Source organism: Bactrocera tryoni, chromosome 5 (assembly GCF_016617805.1).
Source record: "Bactrocera tryoni isolate S06 chromosome 5, CSIRO_BtryS06_freeze2, whole genome shotgun sequence".
Lineage (NCBI taxonomy): Eukaryota > Metazoa > Arthropoda > Insecta > Diptera > Tephritidae > Bactrocera > Bactrocera tryoni.
Window position 1 is genome coordinate 9306310 of NC_052503.1, and position 17462 is coordinate 9323771.

At 38.8% G+C, this 17462-nt stretch overlaps 1 protein-coding gene across 2 annotated transcripts in view; it reads right to left on the reverse strand.

The window, feature by feature from the left end:
• Positions 1 to 3758: 3758 nt before the first annotated feature.
• Positions 3759 to 17462, reverse strand: part of LOC120777811 — a 178162-nt gene continuing 164458 nt past the window's right edge. For both annotated transcript variants that reach the window (XM_040109347.1, XM_040109348.1), the window contains 3 exons: positions 8561 to 8688; positions 6343 to 6511; positions 3759 to 5264 (listed from right to left, as the gene is read on the reverse strand). In XM_040109347.1, the coding sequence (XP_039965281.1) occupies positions 4705 to 5264; positions 6343 to 6511; positions 8561 to 8688 (857 nt within the window). In that variant the 3' untranslated portion in view covers positions 3759 to 4704. The remainder of the gene's footprint in view (positions 5265 to 6342; positions 6512 to 8560; positions 8689 to 17462) is intronic.

The window sequence follows — 17462 nt, forward strand, 5'->3', positions numbered from 1 at the left end:
CTCGCCATAAGCTTCAATCAATTTAAATGTGTCGGTGAAAGTTTTACCAATTTTAAAACAAAATTTAATGTTGGCTCCTTGTTCAAAGCTCATTTTCGCACCGATAACACAAACACACTGACACTTAAAACGCAATAACTTTACTTCCAATCGAAGAAATGTCATGAAATTCTCACTGGATCGATAAAAATAGCCAATTTTAATGCACAAGTCGACATATAGATGGCGCCATCAGGGGGCGCTAGATTCAAAAAGTCCTGTTTACTTTTGAGTCCACCTTGTATTAATGAAAAATTGTATCCCGTTATACCAATAGCTGCTTAATTTTGTAGTGGAAAGTGAGTCTAAAATTTTGCTATTTGGGAAGTAAACGTGATTGGAGTCCGGTTTTGCTCATTTTCACACAGTGACGCAAGAATGTGAGAAAAATGGTCGGGTCCCGAAATATGTGATTTCGCCAAAAAGGTGGGCGCCTGACAAGCCCGTTGTTTTCACACAGATTCCCATAAAGCCCTATAATGCCATCTCGAAGATGGTATTAAATATTATTTCTGCTATGCAAATTTGGTTGTTCAAACTTTAGTGGCTTAGGTGATATGTACATTAAACTTATTAGAGGGCGGGAACACTTTTTCAAAGTTTTTATGTAATACTAAATTAAGACTTGAATAATTAGACGAGAAATGACAGCCCTCTTGGATTGCAGTTACTTCGCGCGCTACATTTGAACGTTGCTCTTGTCAAAGAGTCCGATTTCAACCAAATTGATTTGCGAGGTTAATGAAATATCGTTCTGAAATTTGGAAAGAATTACTTTCTAATAACAGCGTATCGTTTTGCCTTTAATGGGTGCAATTAGGGTGGTATTTTTTCTAGTTTAATATAAAGATTTATCAACACCTGAAGGTGTTTCCCAGGCTTTGTAAATTGCAAGAGCATAAAATATTCGGTTGTGCCCGTTCTTAGTCCTTCCTTTCTTGTGTTTTTTGCTTTTTTTTATTACAAGACCATTTTTATGGAGCAGTAAATTTACTATAAAACTTTGAGTTTTCCGATTTAAATGACGTTTTTCCGTTGAGTTATAAAATTCATAATAAAAAAAATGACTTTAAATAGTAAAACTTCAACCGTTAATAATTTGAAACTGCTTAGACAGAAAAATCGACGAGATTTTTTTGTAGAGCATTCAATTTCTTACTAAATCCAGAACACCAAATATTTTTTAAAGTAGTTGGAGGCGAGATTGATTTGAAATTAATTTTCTGGCAGTAATAAGAAAAAATTTGAAAACTGAAAGCGGGGGACAATTCCGTTACAATAGGTAGTTCCAAGTTGGAGTAACTTCCATAGAGGTGTTTAAGAACCTGTTTTAAGACTACCAAACGGATGAAATATATTGGTTTTTGTTTTTTTTTTGTTGAGAAACCCTTATACATATACAAGTAAATTGTAGAATTTCTCATTTTTATTGATTAATTTTTATTTGAATTCATCATTGCAGTATCTCTTACGGTCTATTCTTAAAACTATGAGACATTTACAGTTAGGTTGTTATATTTCGTTTATTACAATATTGTAGTGAATCTATTATTACTTAACATATACATACATATAAACAGTTCTCCTATACGCCATTCACAAGCATATATTTGCAAGTGAACATGTCTGACTCTTAAATTACAAATCCAGGTCTTAAGTAATAAGTTTTACACCATGTCCTTCTTTTCAATATAGTAGCAACTTTAATTTACCCATATCCTTATAGGTATTTACAGTTAAATACATATACATATATTTGCTTATGTTAAGAAAAAAATTCTGTTTCTGAGTAATACTTTTATATACAGATCCTGCTCAGTGGAGAATACAACTATTTATTAGAATCTAGGAGGATAGTGGCATACTACATGTATAAAAACACTTACAAATATATTTAACCACACTACAATGGATATATGATAACTAGCTTTCAACAGGTTAACGGATTGAATTCATAACATTTTTCAATAAAAATATTTTGTTTTTGAAAACTTACATAAATGCATTTAAAGATAACTGTAAACTTGTCGCTGTAATGAAATGTATTCGGTTGACAAACTCTCATCATTTTCTTAGTTTCTAACATCATGTACCGTTAGTAAACATTGTACAAATACATATATATTGTTGAAAAATATTCCATTTGTTTATCTGGTTCATAAATGTACTGATGGCAGAAGAAGATAAGAAGATTACTGAGAGGACATTTAAGCCAATGTTGGAAAAGGAATAAGCATGTTAATTGTAAAAATTATACAACAACAAAACTGCTTTAATGACTTTCATAACCAACCCTCACGACTACAGCTGTCTCAACTACAACGGGTTTCTCCCTTTATGATCTTTTCACCGAGCATACCGAACACTTCGCTATCGTCAAAGGAACCAGAGGTCCACATCAATGACGAGACCACAACAACTAGGTGAACTAAGAAGAAGAGAATGTTAATTTCTTACAAGAAAAAAAAACGAAAACAAAATTTATGACAGGAGAAAACAATTAACATCGGTTGCACCGAAGCTAGAACACCCTTCTCAATAAATATGTTCTCTTACAAGAACTCGATTCCGATCGATAAGTCCCTAAGCTATAACAACCCTATCAGAACGATTTCTTTGGAGATTGCGTTCTTATTTTTTCTTGGCGTAGACACCGCTTACGTGATTATAGCCGAGTTAACAATAGCGTGCCAGTCGATCTTCCTTTTTGGCGCCAATTGGAGATTCCAACCTGGTCTTTCCTACGGAGTGGAAGTCTTCCTCTTTCTCTGCTTCCCTCGGCGGGTTCTGCGTCGAACACTTTTAGAGCTTGAGCGTTTTTGTCAATTCGGACGACATGACCTATCCAGCGTAGCCGCTGTCCCTTAATTCCCTAAACTAAGTCAATGTCGCCATATAACTCGGACGTCTCATCGCTCCATCGAATGCGATATTCGCCGTTGCCAATGCGCAAAGGACCATAAATCTTCTTTAGAACATTTTCTCGCAAACTCGTAACGTCGACTCATCAGCTGTTGTCATCGTCCAAGCCACTGTACCATATTGCAGGACGGGGAAGATGAGTGACTTATAGAGTATGGTCTTTGTTCGTCGAGAGAAGACTTTACTACTCAATAGCCCTCTCAGTCCGAAGTAGCATCTGTTTGTAAGAGTCATTTTACGTTGGATTTCGTTGTTTTTGGTGTTAATGCTGGTTCCAAGATATGGGAAATTATTTACGACTTATGACTGTCATCAGTGACGTGGGAGCCAAATCCCGAGTGGGACGACTGTTTGTTTGATGACAGGAGATATTTCGTCTGGCCATCGTTCACTAGCAGGTTCATTTGGTTTGCTGCATTAACCAGTCTGGAGAAAACAGAAATAACTGGGCGGTTGTTAGGCCAATGATGTCAATGTCATCGGCGTACGTCAGTCTCTTACAGATAGGGAGTCGCCATTGTCGGAAACCTCGTTTGGTACTCAAAGCACTCGCATAGGTCCTTCCCGATCCTGACAGAGCTTTTGGTATTGCTCAACGTCGGCTTAAACAGCCGTATTAGATTTATTATTATTTGGATTGCATTATTGCCTTATATAATGAGCCATACCAAATTTCATGAAGATATCTTGTCAAATAAATAATATTCCATGCAAGCACTTAATTCCGATTGCTCAGTTTGTATGGCAGCTATATTCTATAGTAGTCTGATATCGGGCATTCCGACAAGTGAGCAGCTTCTTGCTTCAAAAACTGAGGGACTAGTTCGTATATTTACAGACTGACGGACAGACATAGCTAAATCGACTCAACTCATTCATTTACTACAGATACATTTTATAAGGTCTACGATGATTCCTTCTGGTTGTTACAAATTTGGTGGCAAACTTAATGTGCTCTGTTCAGGTAAAAAAGAATAGACTAAAAATTAGTAGGGTGGCGAGGCATGGTGAATCCTTAAAGAGGTTGTTACGAGTTCAAAAACCAAAAATAGAGCCACATTAAGTGAGCTCCGTTATGAAAAAAAACTAAATTTATTTTAATTTTGATTTATGGTTTCTTAAATGTGAATCATTGCATCTTCGGAAGAGCTCGGCCTTCTTACAACCATGAAATCGTACAAATATATACATACTTACAAGCAACAAACGGATATATATACACATTTATCGCTAGTTACTGCTTACTTCGCAACAAATTATAAATAGTTCTCATTCTTGTTTTATACAGATTTAGTTAGATGCTTATTTAAAGGTATTTTATACCTTTCAGAACATTTTTAGTTTGATAACTTTTAATTAAACTATTTCATTACTGGCATTACATCCTAATCACCGCCCGACGTTCGGCTGCTTATTCAAATGCTTATGTTTTATGTTTAGTTTTTGTTTTTGTTTACTTTGAGCTTGGCTGATTCTACTACATAGATAAAATATACGCACATGCGCATACGTACATACTTCGTAATTAGCCGACCAAAGTTTTATAAATTTCACTACTTGAACTGTTTAAAGTACTTGTGGCCGCATTCGCCCAGTCACCATTGCCGTCACGCCAACACGGATACATATGAATGGCTGAGGCTCACGCAGGCCGCTAGTGCCTTCCGCCAGCCGACTGCGTCCAACTCACCCGCTCTAGCGTTTGTGGCGTGCGCTGCTTTGGCCCCCCTGTCGATTAGTTCATCACCGCGCAGTAGATGACGTTTTCGCAAGGGCGTCAAAGTTCACTGCCTGCGCCGTGCTTTGCCGTTGCAATTGGTCTGGTTGTCGGTGGCCAACGCAGGCGGGGCCGCGCTGCGTCAGTTGTTCGGTGGAAGGTGCGGCTATGCTGTCTACGATTGTCACATTGTTGCAACGCAACAACGCCAACGCAAACAGTGCGAGAATGCTGCTGCCAATTTGTGAGCGCTGATATTTTTGTTGTTGGTGCTGTTGTCGATGTCGTGGCTGGGGCCTTTGTTGTTGCCGGAGTGGCAGATGCTGAGCGCTGCTATGCGCACGAGTGGATGTGCGGCTGGGGTTGGGGCCACGGCGTGGGTTCAGCGCTGCTGCACGCGGACGTTGTTTGCTTTGATCGTTGTTGTTGTGCTGGGTTATATGGCCGGCATTCTTGCAGAGAAATGTGTATATTTGCAATAGAACGAAGGCGCCGACTAAAGCGCTGATTAGCTTGTTCGGCTGGGCGGCGGCGCTGTGTCGAGCTGTGGGCGCCGAGTTGGTTTGCATCGCCTCTGGTCGCTCACCTGAAAGAACATAAAATCAGTTAGACGTCTGGCAAATGAAATCAAAGTAGAGTATAGGATAACTTGGTAAAACAATACTTTTTTTTTCTAATTTGGACATGCGACTCCACATTAGCGCGAATGGTTGATAAACTGTTCTTTTCGTAGGAGTAAACAATTCAAGAATCTTCCACGTTGAAACGACACAAGGATTGAGCTAAGCAGGGGCTTAAGTTAAGCCGAGTCTGTCGCCTCTTTGTAAACACAATCACATCTTTACTTATATAAATGCGTACAGCTTGAAGCTAACGGGCTTTGAAGGATGTTAAACGAAACATCAGGCATAATACTCGCATTAACGACGGTAAGCATGTAGAGTAGTAAAGGGGTACGCTCAGTCGGAATATGTGCGCAAATGTGCACACTAATCTGGGAATTATCTGTTAGCTCTTTTATAAATCTTCCAAATTTAGAATTGATTTCGAAGTTAGAAACGATTTAAGAAAATTCGTTAATTAGTTAGCTTTAACCTCACTTTTAGGCGATGTTGAAGATATAACTTGCAAAATAATAATAATAATTGAAATAATAATAAGTACTATGGTATTTCAGGAAGATCAGAAGCTATATGATAGAAGAGACTGTAGGAACATGATCGGTATACTAACTGGTCACTCTCTGGTGGCGACACACGTCCGCAATATGAGGCTGACATATCGAGAAGGCTACAGGAAATGCTCAGAGCAGGGCATCAGGGAAACAATGGAGCCTCTGTTGTGCACTTGTCCCGCATTGGCAAGAATACGCTGCAATCATTTGGGCTCGCTACGGTATGATACACTGGAAAAGAAATCGATACTGAGGCCGTAGAGGCTGTTAAAATTCGCATCAAGCTACGGCATCTTAAAGGATGACTACTCCTCTTGGACCTGGGAAGTGAACTTCATTTAGTATCGCAAAGAACTAAACTGATCTATACGAACTTATTGGCCTACCAGATTAACCTAACCTAGACTAACCAAATACATCATTTAATCATGGATTAATATTTATTTATTCATAGACATTTTTTTACATCTTCACCGTATTGTGTACATACCCTGTAACACGTGGACCCGCAAGCTCGTTATCTCGGTGTTCGATGGGTAGCAAGAATATTTGCCTGAATCTAGTAGATCGGCATCACTGATTAGTAGAATCGATTTCGTTTCCTCAGATTTGATCGTTTTGAATTTTATGCGACCTCCAGACGTCTCTTCCGATAGCACCTGTAAAAGATAAAAGGACGCATAAATAATAAAAAAAAATATGACTTTTTTCAATAACAAATCGTTTTTCCACGAACACGTACATACATATATGCTCCATACAATATATACATATAAATAACTATATTTTTGCTTTGCATTGACACCAGCGTAACCATAAATGCATTTATGTAAATTTGTAAATGTGCAAATCGGTTAGTGAGCTCGCTTTGTCGTTAAAATGAGAAATTCAATTTTCGCATATAAAATTAGCATTCCTTTCCTCTCGCAAAAACATTATCAATACCGTTCGGAAGTACTTCAGCACCTTTACATTCGCTTCCGCATTCTTGCAAGTCTTTTTCTTTCACTCCCTTCATACGCTTATCCGCGCACAGAAGCCTCATTTCCATAGTGGGAGTTTCTTTTACTTACAACAATATACAGTTATCAGAAATCCATTCCAAACACAACTCGCTGCCCAAGTTTTTTCGCCCAACCACTTCTAGGTGTTTGTTTACTAACTGAAAATGGTCTTTCAAACTGTGTGGGAACATTTCGTTTCGCTTTTCCATGATACATTTGGGTGATAACCATGCCTATTCCCTATAAGGAAACAGTTATAGCTACGAAGCGTGATGAATGTCAAAATAATGATATAAGAAAGTAACGGGAATTAAATATGATCTCATGTGTATCTGTTGTAAAATTCGACCAGGGGTTAGGTCCCGCTAAACAGATGTTATATGTCAGAATCACCGATTTGAACTGCATTCGTCTTGTAAAATTTACGCTATTTTCTCTTCACGTAGATTCAAGGGTGAAATTGGACCACGTTTTCCTTTTGACCACAAATATTTGACCTTATACAGCACATATTGGTCCTATTCTTCTGCAAGTTCGTACAAAATTTTGACGTATTCGAACTGAGCCCATCCCTTCTTGTCTTCGTTTACTTTCGACATTTTTTTCTTTTCAATACCTCGTTGTGTATGTTTTATTTCAATTCTCGCCTTTGGTTTAGTCAGCCCAACAAATGCGATAGGATCTGCTTTTAAAGTAGATTTCCTTGATGCTCCCGCAAAGCACTTGCACCCCCTTGCAAGTTTTGGTGCTGCTTCATGTTTTCCATTGCATGTGGCAATTGCAAGTGGCACGCTCGTTAAATCTGAGGCACGCTCCAGGCGTGCAACGTTCATGTCCTGAGCATGCAGGCGTCGCCGCGTATCAATTGCCACGCTGCCACTAATACAATTTTAAACGAAAATCACCGCCAGCTCTCAGGCGACGATTTTCCTGCATTCTTCGCACACGGAAGTGGGCGTTCGTTGAACGAAATATACACACGCTGTCTTCGATGGTAACTGAAGAGTTCGACGGGCACCGTCTGTGCACATTGCATGCTCCTGTCCGCTTCGACGATAACAAATGAACTGGTTATGTGTGTGTGTGATATTCGATAAAGTATTGCCGCGATAAAAGTTCTTAAAACTGGTTACATGTTTGTTCCCACGCAGCCGAGCATGCGCTGCGCCGCGCCGCTCTGCTCCGCTAGGTTTGTAGGGTTTTATTTTAGCGCTCCGCCGGCAGTGCGGTACTTGAACTCGATAATTTATTGGAGAAATTTTTTTGGTAGCGTGCCAACATGAAAACTATGCGTTCGATGTGAGTGAGTGAGCGAAGGGGTGTGTGTGAACAGGCACCGATTCACCACTTTTGGCAAATATTTTGTGTCGAACATAAGACCCCGTCGAATAGTGAGCGTTAAGTAAATATGCGGCAATATGCTTCGCCTTGTCTTGGCTGTGAAGCTCTTTAATTAACTCCGCTGAGTTCGACTTCCGTGAGGTTCATTTGGCTGGTGCAACGTTTTAAGTGCACATGCAAGGCTCACATGTAGCCAATAAATTTGGAATTTTGAAGTTCTTTAATTATGTATTCTTTCATTGTTTAAGCATCCTTTTTAGAGTAGAAATTACAAAAGCTGCAGATAGTCTTCAATTTATGAAATTTCTCCTGCCTGTTTATTAAAAGACAGTTTTATATATAATATATATGCAACGTGCTTACCTTGTCTTGATGATACCAAAAGATGTGCGTCGGTGGCTCGGGGCTGAACTTTATTACACAAGTCAGGTTGATTGTGCTGCCTTTATCCACGTACAGGTCGGGACCACCCAGTATGCTTGCCGTTGGCACTGTTAACGGTCGGGAGGGAGGCGAGCGGGCAGGCGTCATACCATAAAGAGAAAGACAAATTAATATTCGAGTTAGTGATTATTGTGCATTCATGCAAAACACAGGTAGTTTAGTATGTAACGTAGTACTTATAGGCAGCAAGCACTATTTCCGGTTGTATGCCTCGGCACTACAACAGATAAATTCCATTTGGTCTAATAGCTGTACAGTTGCAGCAGCAGCGCCTATTGCCTAGTTTAGTAGAGCAACAACAATTGGCGGATGTTTAGTAAGAGCTCCAACACAACAATAACAAGAGCAATAATAATAACAACAGTAATAATAATAACAACAACAGGAGAGTTTCGATTATTCCTTTAACTGACATTAAGCGCATTACTATTGGAGCCGAGCGAGCAGCATATGTTTCTGGTATTTTATGAAGACATGTGTCTGCCGCTTTCATGCTCTTACTTGTGCATTTAGGGAAAAGCTTTAGTGAAGTTATTGTTAGCTGATATTAGGGGGGATTTCGCATGCAGTTATTTCACTTAATTTAGCAGCTTTTACTTGTTAATATGTGTGTATAAACGTCCAACTCTGCTTATACTGCGGAGCGATGGACATTTAAGGCTTTTCTCAAATTTACTTTCTTTCTGACTTCTACTACTTTTTACATACTACTTGTACTAATTTTTGTTGTTACTAAAATTTTTTTTTACTTTTGTGTAATAAAGAAGTTGTACTTTTGGAATGGGAATCAGGCACAGCAAATTATTTTACTATTTCTAAAGTCCACTTCGATGAGTATAAATTCATTTTTATGCTTCAAGACCAAGTTTGGAACAAGTGCAAATATAAATTATTTGGCTTCAAATAAAATGTATCCTGCAGCCTAACACTATATTTAACTCTGGTTTAAATATAACCACGACACTTTTATCTCAAAGCAAGAAGGATTCTACAGAACCCGCTAAGAAAGTCCTAAAACCAAGCTGTGAATAAGAAATCATGACAGTCACTATTATTATGGCAGCTGGTGTTTGTCAAATCAATGATCGACTGTAACCCAACGTAATTATTAACTGTTTTATTCACATAACTTTGATAGCCAATATCGTAAAGTTAGCATTTCATCTGATATTTTACTATGCCACCAAAACATAGTCTTCGTTTAGTACTTATTTTATGTTTGCACATAGCCACATCTGACACATAAACGTTTTACTGCCAAATTTGATGCTTCACCAGTGACTAAGTCGGACAAGTAGATGCCCTGTACTCTATATTCTTACACTCAAACTGTTTGGCAAAATCAAAACTGAGCTGTTTATGTGTACAAATAATGGATTTTTCAAAAAAGTAGACCGATGCGTACAGCAAATGGCGCCATATTTTTTTTCCTCTCTTTTAACATTTCTCTTCAGAAAAGTTTACAATTTCATCATAGAAAGATATGCGATCCAACAAAGAGTCGAAATTATTAAAATTTACTATCGAAATTCGACCTAAATCAGTCTCACACGTCGTTCTCAAGCGTTGAACATATCTTTTTCTCTGTTGTGGCGAATTTTGTGAAAAGATCTTGACCTACATTCTTAAATGATCAAATAAGAACTAAAGCCGCTTAAGCACCAGAATCATCGTTTTCTTCGAAAAATCATCTTGAGCGATGAGGCTCATTTCTGGCTGAATGGCTTTGTCAATAAGCAAAATATGCCTTATCGGTAAGGCAGCAATCCTCACGTACTCCATGAGTCACCGTTGCATCCCGAAAAAATTACGGCTTGGTGCGGTTTATAGACCGGCGGCGTCATTGGACCGTACTTCTTCCATGATGATCAAGACCGGCACGTTACTGTGAATGGGAATAGCTATCGCGTAATGATAACCGAATATTTTTGGCCCCAATTGAATGATATGCATTTGGACAATACGTGGTTCCAACAGAACGGCGCCACAAGTCATACAGCGAATGTCACAATCGATTTATTGAAAACCAAGTTCGGTGAACGTGTTATCTGACGAAATGGCCAAGTCAATTGACCGCCTCGGTAGTGCGATTTGACGCCGTTAGACTATTTCCTGTGGGGCTACGTCAAGTCTATGATCTATGCCAAGAAGCCAGTGACGATTAATGAACTTCGTACGAATATTGAACGTGAAATTGTAACAGTATCGGCCGATTTATGATTGAAAACCGTCGAAAATTGGGTTTAGCGTCTGGACTTTTTGTAAAAGCAATCGAATTCCATACATAATGGCATTTACTTTCAGAGAAATAAAGAATTTCACTGATATTCCAAACTGTTTCTGTTTTATTTAAACTTTTAAACACTTTTGTTGCGCTCTTATTGAAAAACCCGTTACAAAGAGAACCACATAATTGATGTTTCCTACTAAAATTAAAAAATCAATTGAAATAAATCCACTTACGTGCCTTCCACAAAGAACTAAATATTCATTCACCTATTCTTGTTTATTAAAGGCACTTATTTGCAGACACTTGCAGACCAATTTGCTGGATATCATTTCGAATGACCACACCCACAGTTTAATAACAATTCATCATATATATTTAACGTGCGTTTTCCACCATTATCTATAACTATTATTATTATGATAGCAAACGCATAATTTGTTGACCTAACAGACAGCTTTACGCTTGCTGATATCGATTTAATTAACCTGATATAATTTAATAACATACATTTTATTATACTTAAAAAGCCCCACAAATACCTCCGACCAGCACTGCGGGACTTTGGTTGTGGAGCATTGAAAATTTTGTTGTCTAGAAAACTGTTTCCTACAAAGTAATGCGCAAGCAATATGTTTGTATACTTTTGTGTGTGCCATCGCAAGTAGCCACGTCGTATACGCAACTTTATTTATGTTGCCTGCAAGAGGGCGTTTCTCGATATCTCCTCTGCAACACGGGCTGTTTAATGCTGCAATAGCAATTTTATTTCATTGTTTACACACTCGCTCCAAGCAGTATTTATAGGCAGTTCGTTTTCAGCATTCCTCTTGGCTTCCCTAAACTTTGGTAAAGATATAGGAATACCCGACAGCCACAGATACCGACTGTTGAGCGACGTGACTTGTCGCTGGCTGACGACACCTCACGGACATGAGAGTGGTGGCATGGTCTGGTTTCGTGGCTGATTAGTTGCTGATTACTTCGAAATACATTAGTGTGGTAAATGCAAATAAAATGCGAAACCGTTATTTGTTTGACTTTGTATTCCGGCTTAATTGTTACTTGCTGTATCAGGGGTTGGCTGTTTTCACAAAACTCCAAAAGCATGTGTGCATTTGGCAAGGTCTTCTGCACATTTCCGGGCGTGTATCAAAAACTTGATCAGCTTTTACAGGACAATAAGTGCACGAAATCAAAATAACAATGTTGTTAACTGGGAAAAGGTTGAAAAACAAAGGCAGAACAACAAAATCGGCGATAAAACGCAGCAGCGTTGGCATTGCCACTTGCGAACCGTAACTGCTCAGCGACGGCGGCCGTAAAAAACTTGTAAAATTGTAGTAACTTTTTGCCAACTGCCAACTGCCAGCTGCGGGGCGGCGCACCGTTGCCAACAAAACAACAGAGCAAAGCGAATACGCCTCAGGTTTGACTCGGCTCTGCACAATTTGCAAACAGTGCGCGAAATGCCTGGTTCGGCTGTGTGCTTTATAATTTTCTGCCAGCCACAATAAACACCACCTACAGTGCGGTTGTGCGAAAGGGGCGGGGCGGCTCTGCTGTTATCAAAATGTTTAAATGCTTGTGAACGCACTTTGGCCCAAGGCAACGCTTAACTTGGTGATATGTGCGCCCAGATACTCGTGTACATACAATAGGAACATCGCACACTCATGCTCTGCAAGGCATAGTTGGTGTTATCACTGGCCTTGTTTGTGGCACACTAGACTTTGTGTGGCACGTTATCTAAACGAGCTCCACCGATTTTGTTGGCATTTACATTTGCCATGTGAGAAACTTTTTGCGCCGTTCGCTTGCACTCCTTTTCCACTTCCCGTTGGATGGCCAGTTTAGCGGTGTTCATTTAAGGTGCCGTGAAAAACGCGGCAATTTTGAAGGCAAACCAAATCTCATGGTGACCTTGACTGCACTTTTAAGGAGCGTGAGAGTACAGGGAATACTGCGCGAGAGTTTTTTCTTGATTCGGCAGTTATTTGCATGAACCCAAATATTCTAGAGGCAAATGTTTGTTAGCAGTCTTTGTTAGTGTCTTGATTGTTTCAAATTGTGTCTTAAGTATTACGTCACCTAAAATGCAAAACAACGTATCATGAAAAAATCGAAACTGAGTTTTTTTATTGCTTACTATTCATTACGCATGTAGCATAAAATCTTTAGCTTTTGTTCTCAGATATAACCTATATATAACCAATATATAACCAATATATAACCAAAATATAACCATTTTATAACCGAAACTCAACTTTTATTTCAATATGAGTGGCTTTTATTATAACGTTCTTCCTTCGCCTGCAAACTTATGAAAAGTGATGTTATGTTATTTTGCCTTTTAGGTGACGATATGTACAACTTTTGGTTAGATATTTACATAGTTTTTGAGACTGTAAATCAACCGTAGTTTTTTGGATTTTATTCAAATGATTCTAAAATATTGACTTAGCTAAAATATAGCCATAAGTAATTGCTCCTTCTAGCAAGTAATTGTGCGTTTATCTATAATTAATGCTTAACGGCAGCAATATTGTCGTGTAGTCGTGAAGAACTGAAAAGCCGAACGAAGATCAGAATCAGTCGGTAAACATATAATCTAGCCCACACTCCATTGACTTGTGACTAAGTTACAGTGTTCAGTTACATAATTTTTGAAATAATCAATAATTTTCTCCCGAAAAGCGCTGAATATTTGATGCTAAGCTCCTCTCGAATTCATTACGTCCTTACTTCTTTAAATTTATGTGCTGACAGTTTTTGGTCATTAAAATCTCATTATCTGCGCTTGTTATTGTTTTGAAATGTACGTGTGTGTATATATATGTATATGTATATATATATGGTAGAGCGTGTATTTCATGAAAAGTGTGGATTAAATACATTAAGTTGCAAGAGTATATCTGAAGCGTGAAAAGTATGAGAGTACTGCAGCTGCTGGAGAGCACTTCGCTCCTTTTGCTGAGCAGCTTGGCCATTTCATTACAAATTAATGTGAATTTGCATGTGATTCGGATTGATAACGGAAGCGGTTGTGCCGCCGTTCACACTTCACTGATGTTGCAACAAATTTTGTACAGGATCAAGGCGGTTTTATGCAGTCGACAACACAGTATTATGTATGATTGCAATTGTCTGCCGATTACTCATACTCGACGTACGCCTCGCTGCACAGCTCGCACAGCGCTATGTAGCTGGCAGTCGCCCATGCACCGAGTGCATTGTACCCAGTGGGGCTCTTTCCGTGGGGAATCGGCATAATTAGATGTTAATTTGCTGCCGACTAAGCATTTGCCTACACACATACACACACTTGCACGAGGATCCTCTCAGCAGCACATCCGTTGCAGCTGCCGTGACAATCACTCGCAGCAACGAGCGGCGCACAACAACACCAAACAACAAAAACGCAGCAGCTGTTCGGCGGCACATGTTCGTCCTCATAATTAATTTCTGCTTAACAAGTGGCAGCGGCAGCGCCGGCAGAGCTGCTCAGCATATCAGTTTCAAACTTTGTCCAGCAAGTGACTGCATCTATTGCTGCATTTAAGCGAGTGGCATGAAAATAAGCACTATTTTGCGTCGTTATTAGTTTCCAACGTTTTGTTTAATTTGATTACAAGTGTAAAAAGTTTTAATTCGGTTTTCACAGTGCTCGAACACAGTGAGTGAATAATTTAATTGAAATTGTACAATCCATTTTTTATTGGCTGGCTAATTATAATGCTATAACGGTAATTACGACGAAGTTGAATTACCAGCTGTTTACTGATGTCATCGGAAGTGTTGAGTGTGGGCAAGTACGGCATAATTACAGTTACATTTCTATTGGCAAATACTGCCATTGCTCGCAGCTTATCTCCAGCAAGCACAGTTATCAAAGGTTATGCGGCATCAAATGACTTTTACTCATAAATTCGGCTCACTCATTCGACAAAACTTCGCCTGAACACTAAGGAAATGACAAGTGCAAATGCCTTTGCCAAGCTGAGCTCATACACAAATATCCGTCAGAATTACTGTAATCAAATCTCTTGCAAATGCAAACTTGGAAAGACAAATAATAAGCGACTCTGTTGACTTTCGTGCAACTTGTTAAAGCGCTTAGCATTGTCTAAATTGCCAACTTATGTCGAGCAGTTGCTTACTTACACACATGGCTGCTGAGCAATGACTTCCGTTACTCAACAATGCATTATAATTGTAATGGAAATTTCCTCCTTCAGCTGAAACTATAAATTTAAATAATTATTAATTACATTGTCGCAGGCAAAAGTGGCAGCTTGGTTTCAAGTAGAGAGTGTGCGGAGGTTGAATCGCCTAGCTGTGCCATACAGACATTTATTTGTGTAACTAAGTAGTTGTGGAATTGTACATCCCTTGGAAGACGGACCTTCTGAAGAGTGCTCCATTTGAAGGTTCCTTACTTTTTTAAAGGAAAAGCACAGAAACTTCAAATTTAATGGGGAATGTTTATTATCATTCGAAAGAACATTCTTTGGCATTAACTTTTTGAAGATTATCTCTTTCAAATGTAGGCCGCAGCTCCGTCTCAGATGGGCCATGCGTTGGGTCCAATTTTGGATGACTCGTTCGAGTATTTCGACTGGTAAATGGTGAATGAAGACCTGCATCGAAGCGGGATTTTCCACATAGGCTTTAGTCTTTACATATTTTCACAGGAAAAAGTCTAACGCAACAGCAAGATCTTGGTGACCAATCGACCGCCGCAAAACCTAAGATTATTTGTTTACCGAAGTGTTCTCTCAATAAATCCATTAATTGTTGCAATATGTGGGAAGTGGCGCTGTCTTATTGAAACCAAATGTCGCCGAGATTACGAGTTTCAATTTCAGGCATCAAATAGTCGGTTATCGTGGGACGATAACGGTCGCCATTGAGAGTTACGTTGTTACCGGAATAATTTTTGAAGAAATATGGACCGATGATTCCACTGGCTCACTAACCACACCAAAACGTTGTTTTTTTAGCATGAAATGTCAGCCCCTAAATCTCTTCAGCCTGCTTTTTGGCCCTAATGTGCCAATTTTGCTTTTTTATTGACCCATTGAGACGGAAATGGGTCTCATCGCTGAACAAAATTTGGCTCGAAAACGTCGGGTCTTCTTGGAACTTTTCAAGAGCCCATAGAACGAAGCGATGTCGCTTGAGAAGTTCGAAAGGCTTCAATTTAAGATCTCGACGTATATTGCTCCAATCCGTTCAATACTTCAGTCCGAGGAACAAGGAAAAAGGCGTTCTGGATCACCCATTTATTACATATACGACATGATTTCGGCATTCGTATCTTTTATGCAAATGTGTGTGTTTAAATATGTCTGCTCCTTCGAACTGAAAAACTCGTATGTTAGTGTTCGTGTGTATGTGTTTGCTTTCAATATAATTAGAACTACAAATAAGCACTAGCAGTTTTGCTACTTCGCTTTTGTTGGCGTTGCAAATAAAACGGGAAAATCTAGTCATCTGTGTGCTTACGCGTGAGTGTTTGTGTGTGTCTGTGTGCAATATGGCAGTTCTACAGTTTAACAACTTTAAGTATGACTGCAAATTCAAGTAATGGCGTGAAAGCATACACACACAGACACACCCAGCGGACGTAGGGCAGCATCTAATTCGGCTGGAACCGGGACTGATGCATATAGAGGGCAAGCCGTGGAAGAACTCTATACGGTAAACTTCTATTTGCCGGTATTTAAACCAAATTTCAGGAAGTTCAAACAGATCAAACATTTCATCTTCAAAGGCTCTGTCGAGCAGGAGTTTGCAAATGGAAAACAAATTGTTGTAATGTTTTCATAAAATAATTACAATTTATTGCACTGGTGATCGAATTTTGAGCTCATATCAGCTTTTAGAGAAAATAGTGACCATAAACGAACAACTTTGTCGCTGAATAAAGTTCAAAAGGGTAGAAAACCAAGTCCGAGCAATATGGCATTGTGGTAACTGCTTGCCGTTGCAGGCAGGTTCAAGAAAAACATCATTGGAATTTTTTGAAAGCATATTAGTTGGAGCGGTTTGAAATTTTCATATTGTATCGCTTGGTCGATACATATCGTCACCTAAAATGCAAAATAATGTAAGATAACTTAGCATAAGTTTACAGGCAAAAGAAAGGATATAACAGAAACCACTCAAATCGAAAAAAATTGAGTTTTGGTTACAGAATGGTTATATACTGGTTATGTATTGGTTATATCTGAAAGCTGGAGCTGAAACCACTCATATTGAAACATATTGCAAAAAAATTTGAGTTTTGGTTACATATTGGTGATATTTTGGTTATACATAGGTTATATATTGGTTATATGTTGGTTATATATATATTATATCTGAAAGCGGAAGCTGAATTATGGTACATATGTATATGGGTATGTATATATAATATGATGTAGAGAATCATAAGCAACAAAAAACTCAATTTCGAGTTTTTCAACGTTGTTTTGCATTTTAGGTGACGATATGTATATATTTTTATGTCTTACTATACTCATTTAGTTAAAGAGCTCGAGGGTTTCAACACAGCAGCTCAATAAGTTCTCATGTTAACACTAATAAAAC